Below are 14,821 nucleotides of genomic sequence, written 5' to 3' on the forward strand. Positions count from 1 at the left end.
AAAAATTAGGAAATTTGAGAAGGGTGATTTTGATCTGACATGTCCAACAAGGCCCAGCACATATGCTCTTGGGTATAAGAACAGCTGCTCTTGCTTTTCTGCTCCCTAGAGATATTACCAGCTGCTCAGTTTTTAAAGACATTTATGAATTAAAAACTTGTTCCCATGGGTGGATACAGGATTCCAGTACTTTAGTATTCTTTGGGTGGCTTAAGATTAGTGTCATACTTTAATTACAAATGAAATGATTTCCATTGTCACCTGCACCGGACATTTCTAAACTCATCTAAGAGAGACTTGAAATAAATACAGCATCTGAAGGTTTCTCCCATAGATGGGTTTAAAACACAGAAGGTTTTCTACCCTAAGCCCGCTAAGGTGCTGTAATGTTGAATTCCTGGCAACGATGCCCCTGACCTAATAGTCCTTTCATACAACAGTTTGGACAGGAGTCACACACTGTGCAGGAGAGCTGGCTCTCTCTGAAGAGGAGGTTGAGCGGTTGGAAATTTCTCTCTGAAGTTCCTCTACTTTTCTCTGAAGCTCTGCTCTTTTGGAAAGAAGTTCTTTGTATCTGTTGTGGATAGGTTCCTGTGGTTTCATCCGGGGGTTCCACCTTATGTAATAGCCTACCCAGAGTTCTAGGTGGCGCATGCTGGCTACTGGGTAAAGGACATGGTTGGAGTAGCTCCCATAAAGAGGATTAGTGAAATCTTCCAGCTGGCTGTTTATGTAGGACCACAGTGACAGTGTCCTCTTAGGAAGATTCTCTTTTCCCCTCTGCTGTTCACTGTTACAGAGGAAGGTCCCAAATAAACAGCTGTACAAGTGGTCCAGGATAGTAATGAGGAAATATTCGTTGAATTCAAATGCAGTAGGGAGGGAACTGTCTCGTCATCTGCCAGACACAGTCGATAAACTGAAGGAAGACAGGGGATCTCTCTGCATCTGCATGGTTCTTATCTCCATGGCCAACTCTCAGTTGGAATCGATGTCCAAAGCTTAGCCACTCTTTCTCGACGAGGACCTCAAATCCTCGGATGGTTCGATAGTATCCGTCCAACATGAGCATGGCCAGGGAAGTGAGCTGGGCTGTGCGATCCCAGCCATCACTGCAGTGCACCACCACAGACGTCTTCCCTGACTCCACCTTGTCAGCAATCCTAAGAGCGCCAGCAAGGATGAGCTTAATGTGTTCCAGCCAATGCGTAGATTCCAAATTAGACAACCAGTGAGTTTCCTCGATGTTGGGGTACACAATCTCCTTAAGCTTCCGTAATGACTCTCGCATAACATGAATATTGTGAATATCCAGAAAAACGAGTTCTGCATTTTGATAGGCATCTTCACTTTCATAGCCTCCTCCCTTTGCCTTATTGGCAACAGCATTGACACTTGGCCGAGCATCAAATATAAATATTTTGTGCGACTGGGCGTTGGAGTCCATGACGGCCTGAAGGTATTTCTCGTCCTCTCTGCTGCGCTTCCCACTCACCCCCACCATGGGTTGGCTGCAGCGAGTGACTGTGGCTTGACTTTCAGGGTGAATCCAGGATAAAACTGGGACCCCGCGACCTGAAAGATGCCACTCTCTTTAGCTCCTCATCAGGAATGTTTGCTGGCACAACCAAGAGGGCAGGATATGTGTCACAAAGTTCATAGCGTTCATTTATCTTTGTTATTCTCCAGCTCTCGTTTGGAATTCCCTGCCTTCTGTTCTCTAGAAGGGGGTCATACAGTTTCCACCCATCTTCAGGAAATACTTCTTTATACTCAAAAGCAAAAAGAGGCAAGCCGTTAGATACATGAAATGCATATTTCATTAGATTCTCAAATATGGATCTTCTTGTTCGCCCCTCTGGTTTATGAGCAAATCGTAAATTCCTGATATCCTTGCACACAGTCTCCAGGCCATAAGAGTTTTCACCTCGGCTAGATGCACCACCAATTTTTTCTACTCTACTTATCACTCCAAGAGAAGCATCTAGAACAAAAGGGGGGTCCCGTTCCATGCTCTTAAAATATAATCTGTAATTTGTGACAGTCAGTGTTCCTCGTACGGCACCAGTGAAGGGACATATGTAAGTCACATCTTTGGCCATGTCTTTAATGTTTTCTCCTGGAAGCAGGCTTGGTTCCTCCATTTCTGCTTATTTGTTTGACTCCCTCAGGACCCTCAAATCAGGAGAAAAGTTGTCTGCGGAAGTTGAAATGGAATCTGATGATATAGCAGAAGCTGACTTCGTATGCACCCAGTTCTCTGAATGAGAAGTAGAAGCAATTATAATTTTTGAGATCTTTTATCTTCACTTCTGATGATCTTCAAATGTCAATGGCTCTTAACACATTAACTGGACAGTGAGTCCTCGCTGGGTGGCCGTGCCGCCGGGGGCTGCGCGCCAAGACTCTCGCAGCTCGAGCTCTTCTCCATGGCGCGAGAATAGGAGGCCGCTGCACCCTCTGCGGCCGTGGGCGAAAGATGCACAGAGAAGAGCACGCAGGGCCTCGGCCGCGGTCAGCCTAGCGCCAGCCACAGTGCGAGACCGGAAGCGGCCATGTTCCCCCAGCCTGCACCCTCAAGGTGTTTTTGAGGTGAGATAAAATTGCTACTTGGTATGACCTTGGCTACTGCATACCTACTTTCATATCAGAATTTGTGCCTTTAATCTTTCCAGGAACCTCCTCCTCTTTAATCATAACTCATTTCCCTTACTAGTGTCAAGAATTATGACAGAACCAAGGAAGGATCATAGAATTCTAAACAAAACTTTCAAATTTGCATCTCAGGATAGAAACTGCTTTTCAGGAAAACTTTGAGCATACTTTTCTAGGATAAGGCCTATGTCGTCAGTGTGTGGTTGACTTAATGTGGAAAACAGGACACACATGCAGTAGCTAAATGGTGTATCTGCTTCATTGAGTGTATGGAGGTGAGTTGTAGAGCATTTTCTTCATAACTAAAAGTCCCTCCCCACCATTCCATCATCTATGTGTCCCTAGACAAATTACCCAGACTCTCTTCATCTTGACTTCTTCTGCTGTGGACAGAAGTTCACTGACTGAACAAGTAGTTACTAAAATCCATTTTTGTGCCCTGCATAGGAAATATTAAATAATGACTCAAAATAGAAAAAGTCTGTAGCCGTATGGAGCTTAGACTTCGATGGAGAAAAACAAAACACAATCACTTCATTTGCTATCTACAAGCTGTGATAAGTGCTACTAAAAATAAAGAAATGTCATGGGGTTCTGATTTATTCAAGGAGGAGAAAGAAAAAAGAAAAAAGTTTTAGTGGTGAACTATTTGTGCGGTAGATGAAAATCATGTGACCTAGTAATGTAGTTGGGTTAGAAAAATCTGTGAACTTAATGTTTGTGTCTGTGAATCTCTCTCTCTCTCTCTCTCTCTCTCTCTCTCTCTCTGTGTGTGTGTGTGTGTGTGTGTGTGTTCAAATTGTTCAAATGTTCCAATACTTACATGTAAGGAAATTTTGAAATGGAAAGAAGAATATGTGGAGTTGATCTGGTGGGATAAGGAAGGGTGACACATCAAAGAACATATCCTCTGTCCAGAGGACAAAGATGACCACAGTGCCAAGTGAGACTCAAAGACTTAGCAGGAACGCAACATGTGCGCACATGTTGGGGTTATCAGATGAATTTGAAGAGGAAACATACAGAACCATTTTCTTTCGTTTTTAAATGTTTCATTTGGCTTTTTGTGATTAACTGAAGGAGGAATGGGTCAAAGTTCCTGGTCGAGAGATGGTAGTTCTCCACATCACTATACAGACAAGGAATGCTCATAAATTAACTTCAGGTAATGAACACAATGAAAAAAATCATTTGAAAGTAGTGACACCAAAAGAAACTGGTAACAAATTGAGTATATGTGGGGAAGAAGGTATGAAAGAAAGCTGGTGTGAATTTCTGTGTGAATGCATGGATGGCTAGAGTCAAATATCCTCAAAGTATCATATGTTATGAATGCATCAGGTACATCAAAAATCTAATACATACTACCACTCTCTCTTCAAAGTGTATAGGGTATCTTTTTTTTTAAGTCAAACATGAATATCTATGGCCATAGAACACAATGGCAAAGAAATTAATTCTGGTTACTCCAACTACCACATTTCTGAAGCATGGTCACTAACATTTGGATCATGAAGAATCACTTTTTCCCTTTGCATTGATACCTCTATTTTGTATTTGGAAAAGCTTGGCATACATTGGACATAAGTCATGGTGTTTATGGGATTCCGTGTGAGCCCTCAAGAACTGTTGCTTAGTACCTTAGAAGACATTTACAAGGAGAAGTTATATGAAGCAGAAAGATTTAAGGAGGTTATGTAGGAATAGAGCACAGTGTACAATGGCACAGGACTAAGCCTTGCAAAATGACAGCTAGACAGGAGAGTTTGACAAATGGCACAAGGGCAAAGGTGAGCTCTCTGTAGATACCAAGATGTCCAAGAAAGTAGCCAAGAAAGCAGCACCTTGAGCAGAATAAAAAGGAATTTCAGTGCTACCAAGAGGGTAAGAAACAGAAAGTCTGAAGAAATCTCATTGGAATTTAGCAACACAGCAAAACACAGCCTCATGAGAAACAATCACCAAATCTCAGGGTGCTGTTACCAAGGATACCTGAAGTACGTAGTCAACAATGGCAAGCTGTAGCACTGAAATTTCAGGCTTGTATCCAACCAAAAGCAGAAGTATATTTTTAAGACTGTGAATCCTTTTATTATTATGGCCCCTTGCAATTTTTCAAGTGTCTTTATAACCTATATTGTCACATTTGATAGTAACAGTCCATCTCCCAGATTGCAGGCATACTGTTTTTCCTTCAGGAGGAATGAAACTGCGGTCCACAAAGTTTTAGTGACGTGACAAATGTCACCCAGTAAGATCTGCGCAAAGGGCAAAATCCCAGATGTCTTGATTTTAACTTCAGTCACGAAGGCTGGAGAGAGCTGCCCTGGGCTGCCTACCTAACAACAGAGAGAAATCTTTTAAAAGAAAAATAAAGCAATGCCATTCAAGCTTTTACCTGAGGCTTTTCTGGCTTAGAAAACTGAGCTCCAATGCATAGGAGGTCACTTTATGGATTCTAGAAAGACTACTCCAAATAAAGTGATTTCTAAGAGACCACTGTCATGTGCCATTCCTTTCCCAGGGGCCATCCTCCTTTGCGGGTAGCTGCTTGACATGCCACACAGCTGGATTTATTTTAAAGTCCAGTCCTCAATTCTGCATGTTATTTTTAATAGTGGCAAGAATAAACCTGAGGGTAAACAAAGGGTAGAATAAAGAAGGGGGTTGTCTTATGGAGAGAAAGACTCAGAAGTGTTGTAACTATCATTTTTCATACGAGACAATAAACTGTGCATTTTGTTTTTTATATGCAAATGTTGAATAGAAATATATTTCCTCTTGCTCCAGCTCCTTCTTCAATCCTGCTTCTCTCTCCTTTTCATCCTGTCTTTCTCTCTCTCTCTCTCTCTCTCTCTCTCTCTCTCTCTCTGTGTGTGTGTGTGTGTGTGTGTGTGTGTGCATGATGTTGTGGACTAGAAGGAAGAGGAGAAACAAACAAGGAAAATTGCTTTATAGTCCTAAATGCTACCTGATAACACAGGATGACTATGGAAATTTTTAACAGAGATGATGGAGGCAAAACTAGAGAGGGACATTTATCTCCTGCACCAAACACAGAAAACCAAGACTGTTCTTTCCCAGGCAGGCAGCCAGAGTAGTGAACTGAGGTTATGGGAAGGAATTAAGAAGTCTGCAAAGTCCTGTGCTATGCCGCAAAATCATCAGGCAAAACTGGAGGTTGTTCTAGTAGAGATGAGAGACATGTGAGAATAAAAAACACAATTCCTTGAACATTCAGTAAATACACATGGAGGTATTACTATCATAAAATGCCAATAACCCATGTTGAATGTTATATGCTATAAACATAACTTAATTTATTCCTCATAACCCTAAAGAAAGGGCTCTTATGATTCTCTTTCAGCAGATGAGAAAACTGACGCTGACATTTGTCAAACATTTGGTGAATGATTGAGTCAGATTCCTAAATACAAAGGCTGGTCTCCTTTCCTCCACTGAGAAAGTGTCACTATAGAGAAACCAGGATGCAGATCTCAGAATCCTACAGCAGTCTAGAAAGACTTGAGCAATCAACAAACACTTAGAATTCAGAGTCATCAGAACTATTAACTAGTGACTATGGAAACTTTTCCTTAGCTGTCAGATTCCTTAACTACTCATTTGCAATCAGATCCATTTCTGAATTTACTCATTTTGAAGGGCAAGTATGGTGGATAGAAAAAAATGTGGTGAATTCACCATGCATGAGGTTAAACAGACCCGACTTTAAATTGTGACTCCTCCACTCTGTGTCAGTATATGTCTTCCTGTGTAGCTTTTGCTAGTACATCTGCCCATTGTCCGGAACTATTTACCAGGACATTTGAAAAACAAACAGTATTGGAAGACAGAGGTGGCATATCCTTTGGCGTGAGGTCATGCAAATTCACTGTCCAATATAAAGCACACAACATGTCTGTCCTCAGAGCTAAAACAGATGTGCTTACAACCTATTTTGAATGTGTCCCTGATTTTAGAATTTTTCTCCACCGAATCAACCCACTGAGTATGTGTGTATCACCTGACCCTATTGTATTGCGTTGGTAATAAGAGCTTGGGGAACAAACACAAATGATGACATTCTGGCAGCAAACACCTCTGTAAATGGATGTGCCTGTTCTTCATTTCCTGTATACAGGTCTTTTGCTTCTGTGAATGAGTATGAAACAGAGAGCATACAATCTCAAACCCATCACTTTACTTTTAGTGAGTAATTTTTTTCCAAAAAATATTATTATTTATTTGATGAAGGAGGGTATCTGTATATCTGTTGTTTCATTGGTTAATTAATAAAGAAAACTGCTTGGCCTGATAGGTCAGAACATAGGTAGGCAGAGTAAACAGAACAGAATTGTTGGAGAAAGAAAGCAGAGTCAGGCAGACGCTTCACGCAGACGCCATGCAGCTCCTCTCTGAGATGGACGCAGGTTAAGATCTTTCCTGATAAGCCACCACGTCATGGTGCTACACAGATTACTAAATATGGGTTAGTCACGATATGAGAATTAGCCAATAAGAGGCTGAAACTAATGGGCCAAGCAGTGTTTAAATAAATACAGTTCCCATGTAATTATTTCGGGTGTAAAGCTAGCCAGGTGGTGGGACTCAGTCCTGCCACCTCAATACTACATTTATTCATGTGTACATGTATGTGTATCTGTATATGTGCTTGTGCCTGAGGTTAGAGGCAATCCCTGGAGCTAAAGTTACATGTAGGTTCTCTTCAAGGACAATACATGTTTTTAACCACTGAAACACTTCTTCAATCCCAGTGTATAATTCTTTGTTATATAGTTTGTTTTATTTCATGTATATAGGTGTATTTGCTGCATGTATCTTATATAGCTAGTACCCACAGAAACTAAGGAGAGTGTCAGATTCTTTGGAACTTGAGTTGCAGATGGTTATGAGAAATGAACCTGGGTCCCCTGGAAGACCAGGACATTCTCTTAACTATTCCTCATCACCATTCTTGATATTCACTATCCAGGTAATGATCTATTTAACCTAACTTACATTTATTTAGCCACCATACAGGACGTAGTTAAATGACTCAATGTCAAAATATAGGATCTGCTTCAGAAACTTGTTTACAGCTCTTCACTTGGGATGCAGCATGATCAATCAAACAACAGCTCATAATTACAAAATAAAGGGGCTTGCCTGAAAAGTACAATTATAAAATATAAAAATATTAAAATATATATAAATATATATGTAGAAGGAGCGGCTGGCCGTGTTCCCACTTGGCTCCTGCATGGCTAGCTTTACACTGAAATAACAACACACAAATTGTATTCATTTAAACACTGCTTGGCCCATTAGCTTTAGCCTCTTATTGGCTAGCACACACATCTTGATTAACCCATTTCTATTAATCTGTGTAGCACCACGAGGTGGTGGTTTACTGGGAGGAAGGATTCAGCATGTCTGACCTGGCAGCTGGCTCCATGACATCTGTCTCACTGCCCTCTTCCCCCCAGAATTCTGTTCTATCTTCCCTGCCTAACTATGTTCTGACCTATAAGGCCAAGCAGTTTTCTTTATTAATTAACCAGTGAATGCAACAGATAGATAGCTAGATAGCTAGATAGCTAGCTAGATAGATAGATACATAGTTAGATAGATAGATAGATAACCCTCCCACATCATATATAAAATATAAAAATATAAAAAGGAGCAATTTAGGATATCACTTATGGCACAGGGATGTCTTCTTTGCTTTTTAATTGATTTTATTGATCTGTACATTTTTCTGTGCTCCCCTCCCTGCCTCTCTCCTCCTCTTCAACCCTTTCCCTAGATCCCCAAGCTCACAATTTACTCAGGAGATCTTGTCTTTTTCTACTTTCCATGTAGATTAAATCTATGTAAATCTCTCTTAGGGTCCGCATTGTTGTCTAGGTTCTCTGGGATTGTGATTTGTGGGCTGGTTTCCTTTGCTTTATGTTTAAAAACCACTTATGAGTGAGTACATGTGATAATTTCTTTGATATCAGAGATAAAGACAAGTTTAAATAAAGTGATGACTCTTGTTGATTTCCACTGACTACACTGAACTTTGTGATTAAAGTTGAATCTAAACTCAATGGAGAAAACAGCTGGACAAAGTAATGATGTCTGCTATGGTTCCTGACTAGGAGAAGAGTACACTTTCCTCATATTTCCCACTTCAGACAGTATGCTGTTTACAGCCTCTTCTATCCATATTGATTCTATACTACACACTTCATTCTTTGAAGGATGACATATAACTCAAATTATTAATGAAGATGATAGATATGTTTTAGTTATTTTGTTTAATTATCTAGGGGAATATTGGCTGTCAGGCTAGTATAGTTCTGTAATGTTGTGGTTTTAATGAGAATGAGCCCTATGGACTCAGATGTTTGAATACTTGATCCCCAGTTAGTACAACTTGTTAGGAAGAATTAAGAGGTGTGGCCTTCTTGAAGGAAGCATGTCATTGTTAGTGGGCTTTGAGATTACAAAGGAATCTACTCCCAAGTCCTCCAAAACGTACCGCTGGGAACCCTCTATCTGCCTCCAACTTGCAAATCAAGATGTAAGTGCTCAGCTCCTTCTGCTGCTATCTCTTTGCTCCACCATCATGGACTCTAATCCACAATATCATAAGACACAAATTAAACATTTTCTTCTATAATTTGTCTTGTTCATGGTGTCTTATTGTAGATGGAAGTTTTGGTCCTGCCTGATCCCATAGCTGTTCAGTCCCAAAGAAGCACACAGAGGCTTGCTTATATTAATTATAAACTATTTGGCCTATCACCACAGGCTTATTATTAACTAGCTCCTACAACTTTAATTAACCCATAATTATTATCTATGTTTAGACACATAGCTTGTTATCTTTTCTCAGTGCAGCATTTTCATCTTGCTTTCTCTGCCTCCTGGTGGCTACTGCAGACCAAGCCTTTCCTCTTCTCAGAATTTTCCTAGTCTGGTATCCCTGACTACAGTTCCTGCCTGGCTACTGACCAATCAACATTTTATTAAACCAATACAAGTGATAAATCTTTATAGGGTATAAGAGCATTATCCCACAGCATCTAATCATAGCAATAGAAAAGTAACTAAGAAAAATTCTTACAGTTAGAGATGCTTGGAAAGTTGGTTTATGGTTTTGCAGGTACTGAGCATCACAAATGCATCCTACTTACAGAGCCTCCCCTGTTGGGTATTCTTGAGATTAAAAATTAATTCACAAATGCATATCCTCCATATCTTGAGAACTAAGTATTCATCCCCATGTGCTTGGAATACAATCTAGAGAAAAAAGGCAACACAGAAGGAATAGTTCTTGCCTTGCGGACATGATCTGATTTAATTCCAATGTCAAAAAACAAAAATGAACAAACAAGACACCTAGTATGGCAGCACACTGGTGAATCTATCCTTCAGTGGGGCAGGGAGCACAAACATATTTCCTTAGGACTTACTGTACAGCCAGTCAAACCACTGGTGAGTTTTATACCAGTGGGAGATTCTGTGATTTTAAAAAAAATTGCTTGCTGCCTACAAAATAGCAACTAAAATCCTCAAAGGGCTTTGTGTACATACACACACCACACACAGGCATGCACACACACACACACACACACACACACACACACACACACTCAAATGAGTTCCCTTCAGAAATTAAATGCATTGATTCTACTTATCCCCAATTTGGCACTCTATAAATCATACCCTAAAGGGTAGTCACTCACCTCTGCCTTCATTATGAGCAAGCTTGGAGGTACTTATTTTGTTAGTGCAAATTCACTTAATACAAAATTTAGCAAGATATGCATCCTGAAAGCATCCAGTCCTTCAGACCTGGTGATTCCATAGTTATTCCTAACAGCTGCAGATGTGCCATCAATTTATATGTAAGTTCATTTGTTGCCAGTTTAATTTTTTAAAAAAAATTATAAAGTCTTACAAATGGAAGTAAACTAACCAAATTGTGACAATTCATAGTGACCTTTATATGATGAATATATATGTATGTTCACTATATATTGTGAATTTAATATAAAATTGAATATTTGAATGAAATCAATCATAAGTAAGTTCATGAATACAGTATTAATGAGTTGGATATATGGTCAGTACTGTTAATAAATGTTGCAGTAACTTCTTCCGCTCCTTCAGCCAATAGCTGCTGAGATACCAGCCCATTGAGCCGTGGTCTCTCCTTCTTTAAAAAAAGCAGCAACTGCCCTCCACTGGCTCTCTGGCTTCCAGCTCCACTTCTGGAGACTAGGCTCCCTTCCTGATTGCTCAGAGGGCTGTTGTCTGGGACAGTGATCTATAAGTTTTTCCCCTTTAAATAAATAACCATTCTATTAATCACAATTCCAAACTGGTGTGGGATTATGATTCACACCTTCAAATAAAGATATAAATAAAATATAAAACATCTACAAATGTGTTTTGCATAGTAAGAGATATTAATTCTAATTTTTCCCTTCAGGAATAGAAAATGGCTGACTTGCAGGGAAGCTCTGTGTTCTGTTCTGGCAGAACTGATCAGATCTTGGGATCAGCAGTGTCAGATCAAGGTGAGTTGTCTTCTGTACTTTACATTCCTTCAGTTTCATCCAGAGACAGTATATTGATTCCTCTGCCCCAGATCCAGTTACCTACTCTAAGCAGCTTTTCTGAGACTGTTGATCAGTGTGTTTTCTCCTTCCTAGACATGCTGAGAAACATGAGACACACTCTAGGTTAACAGGGGATTAAGATTATGAGGACAGTAAAAGAAATTATTATTCGCATAATCCTACAGAAATAGACTTAAACAAATGACTGGTTTGTGACATGAAGAACACTGTTGTCACTTCTCTTTCCTTTTTTTGGTTTTCTTTTTTATTTGTTTGTGTGATCTTAACCTATGACTTATTGTTTAACCTTCTGATATGTATGATTTTATTCAAGTTGCCCACAAGTAGATTCTCTGTTATACCTAAGAAGCCTAAAACTACACAGTGTATTCTTCATTTGTTTGGGATTTTGTCTGCTCTCCAGCCTGTGCCTTTTCTTTTATTTGAAACTGTGAAACTTGTCTTCATTTTCTGTTTCAAGGTGCAGATCCTGTGATACCCCCTCCAATCTCAGCAGTCTTCACTTACTTTTTGTTTCTGTTTGGTTGATTGTTTATGGGTTGGCACAACACCAAAAGTGATCTTCTTCAATCAGTGGTTTGCTGCAAGCCCCAATATTTGCAGATATTTATGTGACTATTCCCCATCTGTCCCTGCACTGATCTCTTGCAGAGATGACCATGTCACTTGGCAACAAGGGAATAATATTTATAGACTCCATGATTGGTGTAGGAGGTCTTCTGTCTATGTGTTGCTTTCATTGGTTGTTCAGTTAATGATTTTGGTTAGACTGTTATAAATAAGAGAGGCAAACTGGATGAGTAATTAAATACTGGCAATATTTTGATTTTGGTATTATGATTAATTTTGCCTTGTCTTGGCCCACCTCCTATATATTAGGAGCTCTACCCCATATAGTGTGCTTTATTTAAATCCACCCAACCCTTCAAGACCATCTTCCTGTGACACTATCTTGATGCCATGTAGCACATGATGTACACCTCAGAGACCCCAGGTAACTCCTTATGGCTTGCCCAAAGAAATAAAATCCTTAGAGTTTTTACCAAAAGATCCTGTTTGCTTCTGGACTCTTTTACTTATGAATATAAAAGAGAGGATGCCCACATTTTTTCAGACAGTCAAAACATATTTTCCTGTGGTCAAATCTTTCATAAAACATGCTTAATGGTCCAGTGTCACCCCTGGCTTTGTGACCTGGGGTGGCAGTGCAGACACCACTACATAGAACAGTATGTGATGGAATATTGCAGAATATTGTTTTAAAATGTGTTACATTTCTTTAGGCTGTGGAACATTTGTTCTAATAATGTAGATGTTCTGCATTCTTTTACGTTGCATTTGTTTAACTCTGTGAAGCTGTGTTACTTTCTTGTCTAAAACACCTGATGATCTAATAATTAGCTGAAAGGCCAATAGCAAGACAGGAGAAAGAATATGTAGGACTGGCAGGCAGATAGAATAAATATACAGAGAAATCTGGGAGAAGAAAAAGCAAGAGAGATCAAGGAGTGAGAAAAGAAGGGGCGAGCCACCCAGTCAGCCACAGAATAAGAATAAAATTAAGAATACATATGCAAGAAAGGGAAAAAGAAACCTAGAGCAAAAGGTAGATGGGATAATTTAAGAAGAGCTGGCTAGAAATAAGCCAAGCTAAGCCTGGTCGCTTATAAGAAAGAATAAGACTCTCTGTTTAATTTATTTGGGAGCTGTGTAGAGGGGCCCCACAAAGAGGCAAAAGAGTAAAAAGAGAAAAACAACCAACAACATTTTGGTGCCCAACATGGAACTAGAGTAAAAGAAAATCCAACAGCATTTTGACATACCAGTATGAGTCTCAAATGTCCATCTAGACCTTGAGAAAGCTGAAAAAATTGTTATCCCTTCAAGAAACCCTACTGCACAGCAGAGTACTTAAACAGCATTTTTCACACTAAATAGAAACAAACTAACAAACTAACTAACTAACTAAAAAATGCCTGCCTCAGTGCAGAAAACTGAAATTCCATAATTGGTGGTTGAATATGGTTCCAAGTCCCAGACTTTAGGCTTGGCTCTCTAATCTAGCAGAGCCAGCAAAGAGAACCATGTGATGGGTACAGGTGTAGCTTAGTCGTCTAAATTTGGCTCATATGGTTAAAAAAGCCTAAAAGACTATTGGAGCCTGCTCCAACAAAGTCAACTAAGGTACCTAGAAGAGGGCGCAAGGATTGAAGAAGTGGCAGATTAAAAGAAATTTAGACAGAAAAAGCAGGATAGATGCAGGAGTTCTGTTGGTGATTACCAAGCAGCCTTGAGTTTATATATATATATATATATATATATATATATATATATATATATATATATATATATATATTAAAGGCAAAAGGCAGATCAAAGAACAGAATAATCAGTTAACAACCTCCCTACACTGTCCTTGACAGAAAGAAGCAAATAGCCTCAATACCTATCTTGTGAGTCCTCCTAGCATCAAACAATTTTTGTTTTAACTGGATGTGCCTTTGGTTGGCATTCAATAGCCTGTATCTTAATAGATAATGTGTTCTCTCTCATGGGCAAAATGCTCATTCCCATGGACCTAATCAGAACTTTCTCACAGTTCTCAAGGATACTGGAGCAAACAGTGCAGGCAAATTTGAACTCAAATGACTGTTAAATCAGAATGGACTCAAGATAGAACCTGAATCACATTTGGGCTACCACCAAAGATATGCAGTAAAAGAGGTTCAGACTGAAAAAAAAACCTGTAAACAGGTTGCAGTGTGTTTTACAATGTGCAAAGGCTTAAAAAAGGAAAGAAAATGTGTTTAGACAGTCATGGAAAAAATAAATATAATAAAGTCTTTACAGAGACAGTAAAACAAGCCACATACAGATAGAAAATACATAGGGATTCTAGATTCTATACAGTATTGATTTTGATTCTTTGATTGTTGATAAGCAGAAGTCAAAAATATATTTGTCAAATGGAAATCAAAAATGCTTCTGAGGAGAGGTTTTGCTTTTGTTTCCACAGGAAATGAGAAGCTGTAGATTCCTTCTAGGTTAATATGGTTTGATCAGGGAACACTTCATGAATCTTGAGGGGTGATATATATCAGCAAAGGTTACTGCCAGTCTTCCCAGGACTTGGGGATTATCTCAGTTTTCTCTCTGGAATCCTAAAGATGCCTTTGCCCACAGATTGCATGAAGCAATCTGAAGAATATAACACCATCATCCCAAGAGAAGGTGTGGTTGGTCTTTGGTTATTTGGTGGATCATTGATGTTTGTTATAATTTAGGGAAATACGGGAATATAGAAGTAAAGGATAAAAAGACAACTATTAGTCTTAGATATTTTACATTGGCAAGAATTTTGGTATACTGATAAAAATACAAAGTTAATTTTGTTATACTGTGTATATGTTTCTATCTTTTTGGGGGTATTGTGCTCATACAGTTCATTTAAAAATTCAATGTATAAATAAAAATGAGTTTATTAATTAATCTATAATAATTAAACCTATAGTCACATTAGGTATGTTTTT

At 39.2% G+C, this 14,821-nt stretch overlaps 1 protein-coding gene across 1 annotated transcript; it reads right to left on the bottom strand.

Moving 5' to 3' along the window:
- Window positions 1-213: 213 nt before the first annotated feature.
- Window positions 214-2,556, bottom strand: LOC119807501 (myotubularin-related protein 2-like). Its single transcript, XM_038319489.2, is given in 3 exon segments — window positions 214-879; window positions 881-1,565; window positions 1,567-2,556. Coding segments are annotated over 3 exon segments (1,713 nt in total). The 5' UTR covers window positions 2,145-2,556; the 3' UTR covers window positions 214-429.
- Between the last annotated feature and the right edge of the window lie 12,265 nt (window positions 2,557-14,821).

The sequence above is a fragment of the Arvicola amphibius genome, chromosome 2, assembly GCF_903992535.2.
Source record: "Arvicola amphibius chromosome 2, mArvAmp1.2, whole genome shotgun sequence".
NCBI classification, from domain to species: Eukaryota; Metazoa; Chordata; class Mammalia; order Rodentia; family Cricetidae; genus Arvicola; species Arvicola amphibius.